The sequence below is a fragment of the Mustelus asterias genome, chromosome 11, assembly GCF_964213995.1.
Source record: "Mustelus asterias chromosome 11, sMusAst1.hap1.1, whole genome shotgun sequence".
Lineage (NCBI taxonomy): Eukaryota > Metazoa > Chordata > Chondrichthyes > Carcharhiniformes > Triakidae > Mustelus > Mustelus asterias.
The window spans coordinates 15,748,326-15,766,848 of record NC_135811.1 but is presented as its reverse complement, the minus strand read 5'-3'; the positions used below and the strand labels follow the sequence as shown (position 1 = coordinate 15,766,848).

The following is an 18,523-nucleotide window of genomic DNA, read 5'->3' as shown; positions in this document are numbered from 1 at the left end:
CCTGACTTGGAACTATCTCACTGTTCCTTCACTGTTGCTTGGTCGAGATCCTGGAACTCCCTCCTTAAAAGCACAATTGGTGTTCCCACAACACCTGGACTGCAGCAGTTGAGGAACACCCAGCACTACTACATTGTTGAGGGCAGCAGCACTCTCATCATTTGTGTTTTTTGCTTTCTCTTTGCTTCAGAAAGAAGCTGTTATGCGATTACAAGAACGCAGGGATAGAGTGAGGGGTCATCAGTGCAAAAGAGTTGTGCTTATTTCAAATGAGCATATCTTTGAAACAAAAGCCAATGCCACAAAATTCTCAGGAGGCTAGTTACTAACACCATGTTTTCTTTTGAATCTCTTTACTGCAGACTGTTCATCAATGAGATGCACATGGAGGACTCTGCTGTGCGAGAACATCTGCAGCTTGACTGTGATACAGCACCCAGTTTCAAAGTACAAGTACTCCCATATGAATCCGTTCTGACTGAACTGCAGACTCTTTGCTCCAATATGACTTCAAAGGAAAAAGTGTGGATCAGTAGCAAAGCCAGCCATGCTCTGTGTGAAGTGATCCCAAAGGTCTGTTGAGAGGCAATGCCGCAATCTAATAATTTCTCGAAACAAAATGTATTTTCAACTCGTAATCAAGGCTGCAAACTGCAGATTTGTTGGTAACAGGTCCCCGAAGGATTCTGTATGTGTGTGTGTGTGTGAATATTGAATATAAATTGGGGGGGAGAGAAACAGCAATTGTATTGAGAATGAAAAGCAACAGAATGAGAGAATCTCGGGGATAGTTTGTTGATTCTCGGTGATTCTCGGTTTAATTTCTAGCCTCCATTGGCATTGGAAATGAATTGACCTTCACTGGCAAAGTTTTGCTAATTCTTGGCTGGGCAAGAAAGGCTCCACATCAGTGAGCTAGGGAAATTTGGTCAGAAAATTCGCCACTGCCCCCCCAGTCAAGCCTGTTGCCAACCACAGAATGGAGTTGCCGGCGTTGGACTGGGATAGGCACAGTAAGAAGTCTCACAGCACCAGGTTAAAGTCCAACAGGTTTATTTGGTAGCACGAGCTTTCGGAGTGCTGCTCCTTCATCAGGTGAGTGCAGGATTTGTTTCACAAACAGGGCATATATAGACACAAACTCAATTACAAGATAATGGTTGGATTGCGAGTCTTAACAGGTAATCAAGTCTTTATAGGTGCAGACAATGCGAGTGGAGAGAGGGTTAAGCACAGGTTAAAGAGGTGTGAATTGTCTCAAGCCAGGACAGTTAGTGAGATTTTGCAAGTCCAGGCAAGTCATGGGGGCTACAGATAGTGTGACATGAACCCAAGATCCCAGTTGAGGCTGTCCTTGTGTGCGGAACTTGGCTATCAGTTTCTGCTCGGTGATTCTGCGTTGTCGTGTGTCTTGAAGGCCGCCTTCAAGAACGCTTACCCGAAGATCAGAGGCTGAATGCCCTTGACCGCTGACGTGTTCCCCGACAGGAAGGGAAGACTCCTGCCTGGTGATTGTCGAGTGGTGTTCATTCATCCGTTGTCGTAGCATCTGCATGGTCTCGCCAATGTGCCACACCTCGGGACATCCTTTCCTGCAGTGTGTCAGGTAGACAATGTTGGCCGAGTCACAAAAGTGTGTATCGTGTACCTGGTGGATGGTGTTCTCACATGGGATGATGGCATCCGTGTTGGTAATCTGGCACGTCTTGCAGAGATTGCTGTGGCAGGGTTTTGTGGTGTCGTGGTCACTGTTCTCCTGAAGGCTGGGTAGTTTGCTGTGTACAATGGTCTGTTTGAAGTTGCGCGGTTGTTTGAAGGCAAGTAGTGGGGGTGTGGGAATGGCCATGGCGAGATGTTTGTCTTCATCGATGACATGTTGAAGGCTCCGGAGAAGACGTTGTAGCTTTTCCGCTCTGGGGAAGTACTGGACGACGAAAGGTATTCTGCCCGCCATGTCCCGTGTTTGTCTTTCGAGGAGGTCGGTGCAGTTTTTCGCTGTGGAGCGTTGGAACTGTCGATCGATGAGTCAAGCGCCATATCCTGTTCTTACGAGGGTGTCTTGCAGCATCTGTAGCTGTCTGTTGCGATCCTCCTCATCTGAGCAGATCCTGTGTATACGGAGGGCTTGTCCGTAGGGAATGGCTTCTTTAACGTGTTTAGGGTGGAAGCTGGAGAAGTGAGCATTGTGTGGTTATCCATGGGCTTGCGATACAGTGAAGTGCTGAGGAGATGTGTGTGTCCAAGAATGCAACCGATTCTGGAGAGTAGTCCATGGTGAGTCTGATGGTGGGATGGAACTTGTTGATGTCATCATAGAGTTGTTTCAGTGATTGTTCACCGTGAGTCCAAAGGATGAAAATGTCATCAATGTATCTAGTGTATAGCATCAGTTGAAGGTCCTGTGCGGTGAATAAGTCTTGTTTGAACCTGTGCATGAAGATGTTGACGTATTGAGGTGCGAATTTGGTCCCCATGGCTGTTCCGTGTCTGGATGAAGAATTTCTTGTTGAAGGTGAAGACTTTGTGGTCCAGGATGAAGCGAATGAGTTGTAGAATTGTGTGGAGATTGGCAGTTGTCAGCGTTGAGTACTGAGGCAGTTGCAGCAATGCCGTCGTCGTGGGAGACATCCATTGTGATGCGGAGTGTTTCTGGTTCAACTGCTCCATGAGTGCTGAGTTTCTGTAGGAAGTCCGTAGTGTCGCGACAGAAGCTAATGGTTCTTTGTACGATGGGTTTCAGAATGCCCTCGACGTAGCCGGAGAGGTTCTCACACAGGGTCCCATTGCCTGATACGATGGGACGGCTGGGTGTGTTGGCCTTGTGTATCTTCGGTAGGCAGTAGAGATCTCCAACGCGAGGAGTACGTGGGATGAGAGCACGGAGGGTGCTCTGAAGGTCCGGATCAAAGGTCTTGATCAGTCTGTTGAGTTGACGGGTGTGTTCTTTGGTCAGATCTGCGGGTAACTGTAATGTTCTTCGTTGTTCAGTTGTTGGTACATTTCTTTGCAGTAATCTGTTCTGTTCAGTATGACAGTGGCCCCTCCTTTGTTTGCTGGTTTGATGACAATGTTGCGGTTGGCCTTGAGAGCGCGGATGGCATTGCGTTGTGCTTGGGTGACGTTCGAGGCTGTCTTGAGTGCGGCTAATGAATCTGGTATTGACAGCTCCTGACAGCTCCTGACAGCTTGGGCATACATGTCGAGTCAAGGGCAGCGGCCTTCCGGAGAACTGGCATTCCAACCATTATCTTGTAATTGAGTTTGTGTCTATATATGCCCTGCTTGTGAAACAAATCCTGCACTCACCTGATGAAGGAGCAGCGCTCCGAAAGCTTGTGCTACCAAATAAACCTGCTGGACTTTAACCTGGTGTTGTGAGACTACTTACTGTGCCAACCACAGAGTGGGTTCCGCCTCGTACTGTTGCAACTGGAGAAGAACATGGGGTAGTGGTGATAGAGGAAGTTAAACTGGAAAAAATACCATAAAAGTACTGGTTAATTATTGATGGATGTTAACAGTGAACTCATTATCTAAGGGTGTATTTCTGTTTGCGGACTAATAGCTGCAGTTTGGATGTAGCCAGGCTGAATGTTGCTGACTTGTGTTTGGCTGCTATCTGGAATTCTAAACAATTCCAGAGAGACCTGCACAAGGACTTGACACACACACACACTCCCAACTAACATGAAATTTAAATACCTAAAGAACTAATAGGGGAAATCCCTTGCTCTCACAAGATTCAAGTGACGTCAAGTTAGTTTTAATAAGGTCCTAGAACGTACACTATCTGGTGATGAATGCGAAGGTTGTTTGGTTGCTGCCTCTGGGAAATATCATTGCTTCACTCTAGACCAGTGGTTCACAACTTCTTCTATGTCATGGCACACCTCTGTACTATTAAAAATGTTTGACACCACACACCTCCTATTTTCTTCATCTTCTTCCCTTACTGGAACTTTGTAACTCCTCCCTGGCCTCTCTCCTGTTTTTTTTAAACCTCTCCCTGTCTCTCTCTCTCTCCAGGATTTTTGTGCCCTGTTTGAGTTTTCACACTTTGTGCAGGCACATGGGACCTTTGTCTTCAGCTCCAAGTCCCGTTGGTTACGTGCAAGGGCTTGACCAACATAAAAAATCTAAATCGCACATGTGTGGCTCTTACCGAGCCAGCGCATGTGCGGGAGACCCAAGACTCATCGGGTCTTGTGGATGTCAACCACAGAGCTGAAGACAAAGGTTAGTTTTCGTTTCATTGCATGAACTTTGAATCATTTTAAATCTTGTTTTGCAGCACACATGGGGTAGGGGGCAGTCTTCACAGCACACTGGTTGGGAACTACTGGTCTAGGGACAGGTTGGGCTGTGACTCAATTTACACCATAGGTTTAGAGTCATAGAATCCCTACAGTGCAGAAGGAGGCCATTCGGCCCATTGAGTCCGCACTGACCGCAATCCCACCCAGGTCCTATTCCCGTAACCCCACATATTTACCCTGCTAATCCCCCTGACACTAGGGTAAATTTTAGTCTGGCCAATCAACCTAACCCGCACATCTTTGGACTGTGGGAGGAAACCGGAGCACCCGGAGGAAACCCACGCAGACGCGGGGAGAATGTGCAAACTTCACACAGACAGTGACTCAAGCCGGGAATCGAACCTGGGTCCCTGGCGCTGTGAGGCAGCAGTGCTAACCACTGTGCCACCGTGCCGCCCCTGTTTAGAGACGGAGGGAAGAGGAATTTGCTTGCATTGACTGACCAGCACTAAGGATGCAAAGTCAGTGCTCTTTAAGTTTTGACTTCATACAATTTGCAAAATGGTAATGTGCAAAATGGGAAGTTTTCAGTGGCTGTAGTTTGTGATGTTGGTAAACTCTGGGCTTTCAAACACAAACCTGTGTAAGAGAACAGACCATCAGAAATGCTTGTAGATTCTTTTCCCGCACATAGTATCTAAAAATGGAAAGATGAACTTAGTTGATCCAGACCTTTCCAACTGGTCTCTGTATGTATTCAAAAGGTTCCAACATCAAGGATGTTCACATTATTTCCGGTCTTAGGCTCTCTGTTCTTGTGCCTTGATCGTGGTCATGGTTTCAGTTGTGTTCATTGAAGGCTGGAGTCAGGTTTTTAAAAAAAAATCAAGTGTATTAACTACAAAAAAACCCAATGTGTGTTCATATGAAAATGCATCTAGATTTAGACATTTAAAGAGAAGCGTGTGCTGATGGATGGGGAGTTGGGAACTTCGAGGGTTTGGCACCCTGTTAAGGGGTCACCCGTTTCAATGCAGACTCGATGTGACATCATGCTGCTGTTACTGCTAAATGTTGGCAAGTCCAACAGATGTTTTTTTCAGGCTACCCTGAGGCTCTTTTACCTTTGACAGTCTTTGATTTAGCACCTGCGATAATGTCACTTTCCTGACCTGATCAGATTTCAGAAAGGAGCAAAAGCGACAGGAATGCTCCGTGGGTTGGTCAGTCACTGAAGGAGATTATGGACAACCTTCTGGGCGGTTCCAATTTTACCTGTTTCCACCCTTGCTGTCTGTTTTTAAATCCCTATTGCAGTCACTTGCTGAGCTGACCCAATACTTCAAAATTGTAGAGAGTCATCCCGTGTGTGTGAATTTCTGTTTCTTCTTTCAGTTTTGTCGCCTCCAACACCCCCTCCTCAACCACCTTACCCACAATCGCCATCTCCCCTACCTCCCACCCCGCCCCAAGCTTTCTGTGACCTTGCCATTACATAGAATCCCTATAGTGCAGGAGGCCATTCAGCCCATCATGCCTGCACCGACAGCAATCCCACCCTGGGCGGCACGGTAGCACAGTGGTTAGCACTGCTGCTTCACAGCTCCAGGGTCCCAGGTTCGATTCCCGGCTCGGGTCACTGTCTGTGTGGAGTTTGCACATTCTCCTCGTGTTTGCGTGGGTTTCCTCCGGGTGCTCCGGTTTCCTCCCACAGTCCAAAGATGTGCGGGTTAGGTTGATTGGCCAGGTTAAAAATTGCCCCTTCGAGTCCTGAGATGCGTAGGTTAGAGGGATTAGCGGGTAAATATGTGGGGGTAGGACCTGGGTGGGATTGTGGTCGGTGCAGACTCGATGGGCCGAATGGCCTCCTTCTGCACTGTAGGGTTTCTATGATTTCTATGATTTCTATTTCCCTAACCCCCCCTTATTTACCCAGCTAATCTCCCTGACACTAAGGGGCAATTTAGCATGGCCAATCAAAAACTAAAGTTAAAGGTTATTTATTTGTCACAAGTAGGCTTACATTAACACTGCGATGAAGTCACTGTGAAAATCCCCCAGTCGCCACACTCTGGTGCCTGTTCGGGTACACTGCGGGAGAATTTAGCATGGCCAATGCACCTAACCAGCACGTCTTTGGATTGTGGGACGAAACTGGAGCACCCGGAGGAAACCCACGCAGGCACGGGGAGAACGTGCAAACTCCGCACAGACAGTGACCCAAGTCGGGAATCGAACCCGGGTCTCTGGCGCTGTGAGGCAGCAGTGCTAACCACTGTGCCACCCACATCTTTGGAGTGTGGGAGGAAACCGGAGCACCCGGAGGAAACCCACGCAGACACGTGGAGAACATGCAAACTCCACACAGACAGCGACCCAAATTCAACCCTAGCACTGTAAGGCAACAACGCTAACCACCGCGCTGCCCAGAATAGCGTAACCAAAGTCAGAAACTCACCATATTACCAACTGCAATCCTGACTATCACTGGATAGTTGAGGTGAGCTCAACAATGCAGTTATTGAATTGTGCAGTTTGCTTTTGCTTGTGTTTGTATCGGTGTGAAAGGCGACCTGGTTATCCTTTAGTCACTGAACAATGGTGTCACTCCATGCTCGTTGTAATTATAGTAAGATGTGGCTGTGAGCAGGAATATAAAGCTATTTGCTTTGATTTTAATAGATGCTTAGACTGCAGACTATGTACACCCCCGTCTGCATTGCAAAAGCTCAGAAGAATGCAACAGAAATCAGAGGGATGAGACAAGCCCATGTGAGTAATAAGTAAACTCTCAGAAATTGGTGTAATAATGCGTGCGGCTCATCTCGTTCAGTTAGTCTGTACAATTGGGGATGATGTTTAAATCTGCACTTGTTAATACTAGTTATTGTAACTGGCTTATCTGGCCATTAATCACGTTTCAGTCTGTCTGATCTTGATGTGCACAAGTTGGTTTTCTCGCTTCCTACATTAAAGCAGTGACTACGATACAAAAACAAGCAGTTGTTGTTCGTGGAGTGCTTTGGGATGTCTGAGACCCAGTAATGCAGTGTTAAAATGTGAGCTTGTTCCTTTTTCATTGAAAATCGTGATTGATCTTTGATTAATCAGTAATGAAATGCTGCTTTAAAAAACACCCTTAACCCTGCGATTTCAGTTCCCCCTCCACTTTCATCTTTTTCTTCTACACTGCAAAACAAGAGGGGGAGGGAATTCTCCCGTCTTGCCCGCCACGGGAATCGTGGTGGGCGGGGGATGAGGGGGGGGGGGGGGGGGCAGACCATGCAAAGGTCCATTGACCTTGGGCGGGATTCTCTGGTTTTGGGGTGAGCGCGGCCGGAGAATCCCACCCAATTTGTCATTTTTCTTGCGTGAAAATTGTTATCTGCTTCAGGATCAGGTTGTGGCCACGGGAGATGATATATTGAATTTCACACAGATGGGAGGGGAGGTTCATGGGCTTGCTCTACTTTGTCTAGTGAAATAAACTGTAATTTGAAGAAAAATGGTGGTGAGCAAGCTAGCAAGAAACTATTGGGAATGAACTGATTTTTTTTGTGCTTCTAAATGATAGATTAAAGATGCTGTGGCTCTCTGTGAGCTGTTTGCCTGGCTGGAGAAGGAGGTAAGAATGTTTCTCATTGTTCATATCAGCATCTGTGTTATTTCTTGGTTAAAGTACAGCGTCTTCCACAGTCTTATGTCACTCAACATATCTTCTGCACCATTACAGTACATCATGTATATGTACCAGGCATACTAAACCATGCACAGCATTGTGATGATACTGTGCCTTTAGGAAATACATATTTATCGTGTTTCCTGTAAGGGTATGTTTGGAAATCAGCCCTTACATGGTGCCGATTTGTCTGCCACAGGAACTCACATGTTGAGAATGCAGACTAATAATTGACTCTAGATAATGGGGCATTTGTTTTAATCGGAGTTAATGCATTTTTTGTTTTTTGTTTTCCCCCTGGGGTTTTAGAGTAGGGTTTGATTAGGTTGGTTTATGGAGGCAGTGTCATGTGAATGGGAGGAGCTAAGCCCCATAGGGAAAACAAGCAGTTTTCTGCTTAGTTCTGAAAGAAGCAAGAGGTGTCTCTCTGTCTGTCTCTCTCTCTGGAGGCTGCTGCTTAGGTGTCAGAAGACAAGTGTCTCTCTGTCTCTCTCCACAGGTGTTCAAAGGATCTAGGACTATTAACAAATAAAAACGCGTATGCCGCTGTTGTTTGTTAACTGAATTTGAAGAGGAGTTTAAGTCTATAAGAGGAATATTGCTTAAATTGGAACTAATAGAGATAGATTAGCAGTTAAGAATTGTATCTTGTCATGTTAAGTATTCCAGTTGCTAAATGTTAAGCTAATTCATTGTTATAGTTAAACTATATTGTTAAAGTTTGTTTGGATAAAAGCTTCCGAGTGTGTCAATAGAATCACACCTGGAGAGAAACACCTTATCATCACATTAATGCCAAAATAGCAAAAAAACTGTTAGGGTCCAGTCAGGCCTCATAACATACTTCAGGATTTCTGCTCTAACATGTATTAAGTAATATATATCAACGTGTGTAATACTAAGTGACTAATAAAAATTAGTCACTTAGTAATTTTCTATTAACATTTTGATTAGTTCTTACTGAAATTGCGATGTTACAGGTTCCGAAAGGCAATGTAACGGAACTGGATGCTTCAGACAAAGCATTTGAATTCCGCAGGTAAGTCTTAATGCTGCAATCTGTGTGACACAAGTTTCTCTGTCAGTGGGGCGGCACGGTGGCACAAGTGGTCAGCACTGCTGCCTCACAGCGCCAGGGACCTGGGTTTGATTCCCGGCTTGGGTCACTGCCTCTGTAGAGTTTGCTCATTCTCCCCGTGTCTGCATGGGTTTCCTCTGGGTCCTCCGGTTTCTTCCCACAGTCCAAAGATATGCGGTTAGGTTGATTAGCCATGCTAAATTGACTCTAGTTTGGGGGGGGGTAAGAAGGGTAAATATGCAGTGTTACGGGGATAGGGTGGGATTGTTGGCCAAATGTCATCTGTTCTTGTTTTACTAGTTAGGAGCATTAGGGAGTAATTTTCTTAGGATTTTGTTGTCCGTATGTATTTCATGGCTGATTTTAAGATCGGCTGTGCTTGGATAGAATCATGGAATGTGATTTAGAAATTTGGAATTGTAGAGGCTTATAGAGCAAGCGAGGCCATTGGTCCCATTATGTCTGTGCTGGCTAAGAATGAGCTAACAAGCCTAATCCTACCTCTAGTTCCTGCTCCATAGCCCTCTAGGTTACAGCACTTCCCAGCGTATAGCCAAGCACCTTTTTAAATGTAGTATTGGTTTCTGCTTTTACTATTTCAGATGGTGAGTTCCAATACTGCATCACCATCGATTTAAAAAAAAACCAAATCCTTTCTGCCACTTACTTTGAATCGATGCCCCTGGTTATTGATCGCTATACCAAAGGGAATAAGTCCTTTCTGTACATTTCATTCAGACCCCTCATAATTTTATTCATCTCAATTAAATAATCCCCTCGTGCCTCCTCTGTAACAAAGAAAACAACATCACCCTACCTAAGCTTCCCTCATTGCTAAAATTCTCAAACTCCACTGGAAACTACAAAACGTTTTTGAACAATAAAATGTGGAAATGAAAACAGAAGTTTGATTTTTGGTTGAAATAAAAATGAACCAAAATTTTAGTCTCCAAAAGCCCATTGCAATTATTAATGGGCAGAATGTGATTCTCAAGGTGCCAGTAAATAGTCTTGCAAATCTCCGGTAATAAAGGTTTAATGTGACTTAATCGGTCATCATAAATCATTGGCCCTGGTTAATTACAGTGCATATTTCAAAGACCTTTAAAATAACTTGGCCCTTCATCTCTGCAAACTAATGCACTTGGCAACTATTTGCTTTGATAATTTATTTGCTGATTTGTCATTTTTGCATTTTGTGAACGCAAGAAACTACAAAGGGTCATGAACGAAGCCCAGTCCATCACACAAACCAGCCTCCCATCCATTGACTCTGTCTACACTTCCCGCTGCCTCGCAAAGCAGCCAGCATAATTAAGGACCCCGTGCACCCCGGACATTCTTCCATCTGAACGGAGTGGGAATGGAGGGATACAAAAGAATGGTCTAGTTTGGACCAGGGAGCGGCACGGGCTTGGAGGGCCGAAGGGCCTGTTCCTGTGCTGTATTGTTCTTTGTTCTTTGTTCATCTTCTTCCGTCAGGAAATAGATACAAAAGTCTGAGGTCACGTACCAACCGACTCAAGAACAGCTTCTTCCCTGCTGCTGTCAGACTTTTGAATGAACCTACCTCACACTAAGGTGATCTTTTTCAACACCCTAGCTATGACTGTAACACTACATTCTGTACTCTCTCCTTTCCTTCTCTATGAACAGTATGCTTTGTCTGTATAATGCGCAAGAACCAAAACTTTTCACTGTATACTAATAATAAATCAAATCAAATGGAGGCTTGGAAAGGGTTGTCCTCAATATCTTTGCCATGTTAAATCAGAACATCAAGGTATTGGTAACTTGAGATGCGTGTGGGATTAAATTCGGCAGGTGAGGATCTGTGGTGACCATTGAAGACCAGAAGATTGAACCTTTTGTTATCGAGAGAGAAAGAGCTTGTTTATTTATAAAGCCGCCATTCACAACCTCCGGACTTGTGCTTTTGATTTGATTTGGTTTATTATTGTCACACATATTGGTATACAGTGAAAAGTATTGTTTCTTGCGCGCTACACAGACAAAGCATACCGTACACATAGAAGGAAACGAGAAGGTGCAGAATGTAGTGTTACAGTCAGAGCTAGGGGGTAGAGAAAGATCAACTTAATGAGGTAGGTCCATTCAAAAGTCTGACAGCAACAGGGAAGAAGCTGTTCTTGAGTCGGTTGGTACGTGACCTCAGACTTTTGTATCATTCTCCCGACGGAAGAAGGTGGAAGAGAGTATGTCTGGGGTGCATAGAGCCCTTGATTATGCTGGCTGTTTTTCTGAGGCAACAGGAAGTGTAGACAGAGTCAATGGATGGGAGGCTGTTTGCGTGAGGGACTGGGCTTCGTTCACGATCCTTTGTAGTTTCTTGTGGTCTTGGACAGAGCGGATGCCATATCAAGCTATGATACATCCAGAAAGGATGCTTTCTATGGTGCATCTGTAAAAGTTGGTGAGAGTTGTAGTGGACATGCCAACAATGCCTTCTGTGAAAGTAGAGGCATTGGTGGACTTTCTTCTATAGCATTAGCATGGAGGGACCAGGACAGATTGTTGGTGATCTGGACGCCTAGAAACCTGAAGCTCTCGACCATTTCCATTTCATCCCCATTGATGTAGACAGGGGTATACCCTCCACTAGGCTTTCTGAAGTCGATGACTATCTCCTTCGTTTTACTGACATTGAGGGAGAGATTATTATCGTCACACTAGTTCACCAGATTCTCTATCTCTTTCCTGTACTCCGTCTCATCATTGTTTGAGATCCGACCCACTACGGTGGTGTCAACAGCAAACTTGAACATCGAGTTGGAGGGGAATTTGGCCACACAGTCACAGGTGTATAAGGAGTACACTAAGGGCCTGTAGACACAACCTTGTGGAGCACCGGTGTTGAGGATGATCGTGGAGGAGGTGTTGTTGCCTATCCTTACTGATTGTGGTCTATGAGCTAGGAAGTTCAGGACCCAGTCGCAGAGGGAAGAGCCGAGGCCCAGGCCACAGAGTTTGGAGGTGAGTTTTCTGGGAATAATGGTGTTGAAGGCTGAGGTGTAGTCAATAAATAGGAGTCTGACACAGGTGACTTTGTTAACTAGGTGTTCCAGGGTTGTGTGTAGGGCCAGGGAGATGGCGTTTGCTGTGGACCTGTTGTGGCGATAGGTGAGCGGTAGTGTATCCAGGCAATCTGGGAGGCTGGAATTAATCTGAGCCATGACTAACCTTTCGAAGCACTTCATGATGATGGATGTGAGAGCCACCAGATGATAGTCATTAAGGCACGCTGCCTGGCTTTTCTTTGGTACAGACTTCTTGAAGCAGATAGGGACTTCAGATCGGTGTAAGGAGAGATTGAAGGTGTCTGCGAATATTCCCGCCAGCTGGTCCACACAGGATTGGAGAGCTTGTCTGTGTACCCCATCTGAGCCAGTCCTTTGACAGCCAATTAAGTACTTTTGATGTGTGGCCACTGTTGCAATATAGGAAATCTATACATAGTAAGGCATTGTATAAAATCTGATAATGATCAGATGATCTGTTTTAGTGATGTTGGTTAAGGGATAAACATTAGCTAGGACATTGGCAAAGAAACCCCCCCGATTCAGCAAAATAGTGCCTGGGATATTTCACATCCACTTATTATCATTCTCCATTTTTCTGTGCTCTTAAAGCAATGACCCAGGTTGAGCTGCAATTTCATGGATGCCCAGATACCCACTTGTACGGTGCCCATTCTCTATTTGTCCATCTACCCGGGGGATATCAGCAACCAAAGTCTGATGTTAGTGATTCTGCTCGTCAGTATGAATATAGAGTGATAGTCAGTCGTGAGGTGCAGAATGTTTATCAGTGATTCTGATAATACCCTATCCTGCCTGGTTTGGAGTGTCGGTCTTATGAGGAAAGGTTGAGGGAGCTGGGGCTGTTCTCTCTGGAGCGGAGGAGATTGAGGGGAGACTTAATAGAGGTTTATAAAATGATGAAGGGGATAGATCGAGTGAACGTTCAAAGACTATTTCCTCGGGTGGATGGAGCTATTACAAGGGGGCATAACTATAGGGTTCATGGTGGGAGATATAGGAAGGATATCAGAGGTAGGTTCTTCACGCAGAGAGTGGTTGGGGTGTGGAATGGACTGCCTGCAGTGATAGTGGAGTCAGACACTTTAGGAACATTTAAGCGGTTATTGGATAGGCACATGGAGCACACCAGGATGGTAGGGAGTGGGATAGCTTGATCTTGGTTTCAGATGAAGGTCGGCACAACATCGTGGGCCGAAGGGCCTGTTCTGTGCTGTAATGTTCTATGTTCTATGTTCTATGTGAAATTAGTGAGGTATATAAAGCAAGAGCGAGATTGAATTTTGCTCATTTGTCATTTATAATTATCCGATGCATGGTGGCACAGTGGTTAGCACTGCTGCCTCTCAGCACCAGGGACCTGTGGTTCAATTCTGGCCTTGGGTCACTGTCTGTGTGGAGTCTGCACGTTCTCCCCGTGTCTGCATCGGTTTTCTCCGGGTGCTCCGGTTTCCTCCCACATTCCAAAGATGTTCAAGTTAGATGGATTGGCCATGTTAAATAGCCCCTTAGTGTCCCAAGATGTTGGACGGATTAACCATGGTAAATGTGCAGAGTTATGGGGATAGGGCTGGGGAGAGGGCCTGGGTAAGATCCTCTATCAGAGAGTTGGTGCAGACTTGATGGGCCGAATGGCCGCCTCCTACACTGTATGGATTCTACTGACGAAGACTAGGAAATAGATTTACACCTCCTTTCCCCATACGGAATTAAGATTTTCTCTGGACATTTCAGAATCAATCAGGGCGGCACGGTAGCACAGTGGTTAGCACTGCTGTTTCACAGCTCCAGGGTCCCGGGTTCGATTCCCGGCTCGGGTCACTGTCTGTGTGGAGTTTGCACATTCTCCTCGTGTTTGCGTGGGTTTCCTCCGGGTGCTCCGGTTTCCTCCCACAGTCCAAAGATGTGCGGGTTAGGTTGATTGGCCAGGTTAAAAAAAAATAAAAAAAATTGCCCCTTAGAGTCCTGGGATGCGTAGGTTAGCGGGATTAGCGGGTAAAATATGTGGGGGTAGGGCCTGGGTGGGATTGTGGTCGGTGCAGACTCGATGGGCCGAATGGCCTCCTTCTGCACTGTAGGGTTTCTATGATTTCTATGATATTATTATTACACACAAAGAAATGCCCACTCCAAAGGGAGTTGAACATATTAGCTGATTCGGGGGTTAAGGGAGTTGAACACATTAGCTGAGTAGGGGGTTAAGGGAGTTGAACACATTAGCTGAGTAGGGGGTTAAGGGAATTGAACATATTAGCTGAGTAGGGGGTTAAGGGAGTTGAACATATTAGCTGAGTAGGGGTACAGCAAAAATGGGGGATACTGAAGATTGAGTTGCACTGTTGAAACCGTCTGTGCTGAATTATAAAGCTGCCTGGGTGGAGGTCTGGAGGAAGGCCACCTAGCGACTGCTCGTCAGGGTAACTACATCACCAGTGTCAGCGGGGAATGAAATATATCACCTTTGATAAGTTAGGTCACACTTTTCATTCGCAGTCTACTTATAATTTGAAACTGTTTTGCGCCATTAATGAAATTATTCAACAATTTGAAATAGCAATGAAAATAACACTGCAAAGTGGGTTCTTGGGGTTAAATTGTTGGATTAAGTGGAACTGACTGTATTCTGTTTCTAATCAGTGTACATTTTCTTAATGGCCATCACGCTATCATATTGCTTCAGAGTAAATATTTGTAATGGTGAAATTGGATGGTTAAACAAAGTACCAGTTTCATGTTTAAAAAGTGATGTATTATGTTGATGTTTCCAATGTATTTGGTATTAAATTCTGCAGTTGAAGAATGCATTTTCAAATATGACCAGTTTTCACTCATCCCCTCTGTGAATATTTTGCAGGCAGCAAGAGAAATTTGTGGACTTGAGTTTTTCCACCATCTCCAGCACAGGTCCAAACAGTGCAATAATTCACTACAGGTAAAAACCAATGGATTGAACAGCTGTGGTGTTGCATTGTGACAATAATGTTCAATAAGCTTTGAAAGCGAAATGTTCGGTCTTGGGATCCGTTCTTTCTAAAGGCAGAAGCTTAACAGAGTCCTCCGTGTAGTGAACCTGCTCCGCTATTCCATAGCTGATCTTCTACCTCAACGCTATTTTCCCTTTTATTCCCAGCTCTTTCAAGGGTACATTTATGGATGTTGGTGTCCTCCCAGTGCCTCATGTTTTTTTTAAGCATATGCATTAATCACCAAGCCAGTCAACAGCTTCCGCAGTGGCTAAATGAGGCTCTCTGAACCCTCTGTTGGATGTTGTCAGGGAACAGTCTTCAATGATGTGAATCATTGATTGGGATGCAACAACGTTGCACCCTGGGTTCCCTGCAAGGCCCCACTTGTGCCGATTCGCTGCCCAAAGGCCTTGGGCACGGTTGAGGAGTGCCCAATGTTGGCGTGAAGCCAGGTGGGTGGACTGAGGGATCTGTGATGAGGAAGTGGTTTTTAATGATGGTGTGTTTATTCCATTCCTGCTGCCACAGAGTCTCTGCTTGTTGTTGTTTGGCACGATGGCCTTAGCCCTACAGGCTGGTGTGATGGGTGGCGAGCAGCCGGTAGATTGGTATGGTCCTTGTGCAGCAGCAGGGTTGGGTTGATGTCGACCTTCTCCAGGAGTTTTATTGTTGCAATCTCCCTCTTTATGTGAATGTGAGGGGGTGCGATGTTGCTGCGGACTGGGAGTCAGGAAAATTGAGTTGATTGGAGGGTATCCGAGATAATATGCATTGTTGAGCTGGGTATCTCTCAGTCTAGTATGGGATGAGTTGTACTACACTGGTGCACAGTTGCGTGGACAGTGGCAAGAACTGAGGTCCTTAAGGTTTGAACATCTGCACCCCAGGAAGAGCCAGCCAGTTTACTGAGGAGATTGTTTTGAATTTTGATCTTCTGTATTGCTTAGATGTATTTTGTATATCAATTTTGGGTCAAGGGTAATACCAAGATAAAGATGCTTCTTGTAACCATTGTTTATGCAAGAATGTCAGGCTGGTTGACCATGTAGTCTATTACATCTGATCCTATTCCATGTTTTCCCAATGGCTACAGATGAATAGCAATCAAATTTGTCAACTGCGATTCATCTTTTAACCCTTTGTCTCAGAGGTATTAATGCCAATTATAGCACTCTGGATCATTCAATTCAGGAGAGTTAATATCAGATAGCGTTAGTATGCAGATACGGCAAATAATTCGGCAGGCAAGTGTAATGTTGCCGTTTATTGCACGGAGAATGGGATATAAAGGTAGGGATGTTTTGCTACAGTTGTACAAGACACGAAGAAGGGAATAAGAAAGCATTTGAAGCAGTTCAAAGAGTACTCACTTGACTGATACCTGGGATGGGGAGGGGTGAGAGAGGGGAGTTTATCTTCCAAGGAAAGGTTGGACACGCTGGGTCCATATCCACTGAACTTTAGAAGATTGAGAGATCTTATTAAAACATATAAGATCCTGAGGGGGCTTGACAGGATGGGATGCTGAAAAGATGTTTCCCCTCGTGGGAGAGACGAGAACAAAGGGATACAGTTTAAAAATAAGGATCTCCCATTTAAGATGGAGACGAAGGAAACTTTTTCTGAGGGTTGTGAATCTTTGGAACTCTCCTCCTCCAAGAGTGGTGCAGACAAGTTCACTGAATAGTGTTAAGGCAGAGGTAGGTTGACACATTTGGATTATTGGGGGTAGTTGGAATGTGGAATTGAGGCCTCAATCCTACCATCCATGATCTTATAGAATAGCAGAGCAGGCTCGAGGGGCCGAATGGCCTACTCCAGATCCTAATTCTGTTGTTTGTAGTTGGGGCTTTCTAGGTCCACCACACAATGTGCTGCTTTTGCCAACACAACTATATACTGCACTTCCTAAGATATCATTTTTGCAATAATGATATTGCATTTACAAGCAAAAACTTTGCAGTAATTAGACTTGAGTAAGGCTATTAAAGGATATGGAATGAATTGGAAATTACAATTCAGATTAACTATGATCTCATTGAATGCCAGAACAGGCTTGAAGGCTAAGCCTCTTGTACTTGTTGTGGGGGACATTTGTATGCAGTACAATAAATACTTGTACTTGAAGCTTATTTAAATTTCAGACTTGTTTAAATTTTCAGACCCACTCCGCACACAAACAGAACTTTATCAGTGAATGAAGTCTACCTTTTGGATTCTGGTGCTCAGTACAGGTAAGACTTTGTAGTAAATTAAACAAGAGTTGCACTTTTTTAAAAACAAAAAATCATTTACCGGTGTGATCTATATGCAAGTGATTAGTTATTTCTGAGGGGAAAGGAGAGGCTCTCATTTCTGGAGCACCTTATGTCATTGACAAGCCTCTTAAGTGCTTTGCACCGATGATTGTCATGATGCGCTAAGTAATTAAGTTCATTGATGCACAGCATAATTCCACAAATATCAGTCAGGTGACTGACCGCATTATCTGTTTTGTTAGATGGAAGAATGTTAACCACGCACTACATTTATTCAAAAACAGTTATGGGATTTTTCCCCTACACAGGCAGACCAGGCCTTGATCTCAAAAATGACATCTATGATCACGGATCATTCATTTATGATTTTATGGAAGTAATATCTTAGTCTGCGTGCTGATGCCCTTGAATGAGGTTTGAGTCATAGAGTTGTAGAGGTTTACAGCATGGAAACAGGCCCTTTGGCCCAACTTGTCCATGCTGTCCAGTTTTTGCCACTAAGCTAATCCCAATTGCTCGCATTTGGCCCATATCCCTCTATACCCATTTTACCCAGGTAACTGTCTAAATGCTTTTTAAAAGACAAAATTGTACCACCTCTACTACTGTCTCTGGCAGCTTGTTCCTGACACTCACCACCCTCTGTGAAAAAATTGCCCCTCTGGACCCTTTCTTTAATCTCTCCCCCTCTCACCTTAAACCTATGCCCTCTAATTTTAGACTTCCCTACCTTTGGGAAAAGATGTTGACTATCTACCTTTCCTATGCCCCTCAATATTTTATAGAACTCCAGAAGATCACCCCTCCACCTCCTACACTCCAGGGAAGAAAGTCCCAGTCAATCCAGCATCTCCTTATAACTCAATAGATAGATTTCAATTCTGTGGCATGCGCTTCCAGTTGAAACTGAACAATTGGTGCTGGAAACTAAAGCCTGGGAACAGGTGTCCACATTTATAACACGGTGGAGAATTGGACTGTTCGACATGCTCCCTTTTAGTAACTTTCCTTTGGTTGACTCTAGTCCATAGTGGCAACATGTTTGGCTACTTTCGCTCAGTGGCATTGTAGACCTATGAAAATATCGATCTCCAATTCCATTATTAGGGAAGTAACTTTAATGGTTCATATTTAGACACAGGTTCCATTTAACAGTTAGATTCAATGGAAAGAATTTAACCAGTTTGAATGGAAAAGCAGGAGAATTACACACTGATGGTGTCAATA

The 18,523-nt window shown here is 44.7% G+C and overlaps 1 protein-coding gene across 6 annotated transcripts in view; it reads left to right on the top strand.

The window, feature by feature from the left end:
* Positions 1-18,523, top strand: part of xpnpep1 (X-prolyl aminopeptidase (aminopeptidase P) 1, soluble) — a 96,031-nt gene that overhangs the window by 49,600 nt on the left and 27,908 nt on the right. For all 6 annotated transcript variants that reach the window (XR_013498971.1, XM_078223193.1, XM_078223194.1 and 3 more), the window contains 6 exons: positions 363-573; positions 6,939-7,028; positions 7,831-7,881; positions 8,916-8,974; positions 14,927-15,004; positions 17,201-17,272. Coding sequence is in view for 5 of the 6 variants with exons in the window: in XM_078223193.1 (XP_078079319.1) it covers positions 363-573; positions 6,939-7,028; positions 7,831-7,881; positions 8,916-8,974; positions 14,927-15,004; positions 17,201-17,272 (561 nt within the window). In the remaining variant the exon portion in view is untranslated. The remainder of the gene's footprint in view (positions 1-362; positions 574-6,938; positions 7,029-7,830; positions 7,882-8,915; positions 8,975-14,926; positions 15,005-17,200; positions 17,273-18,523) is intronic.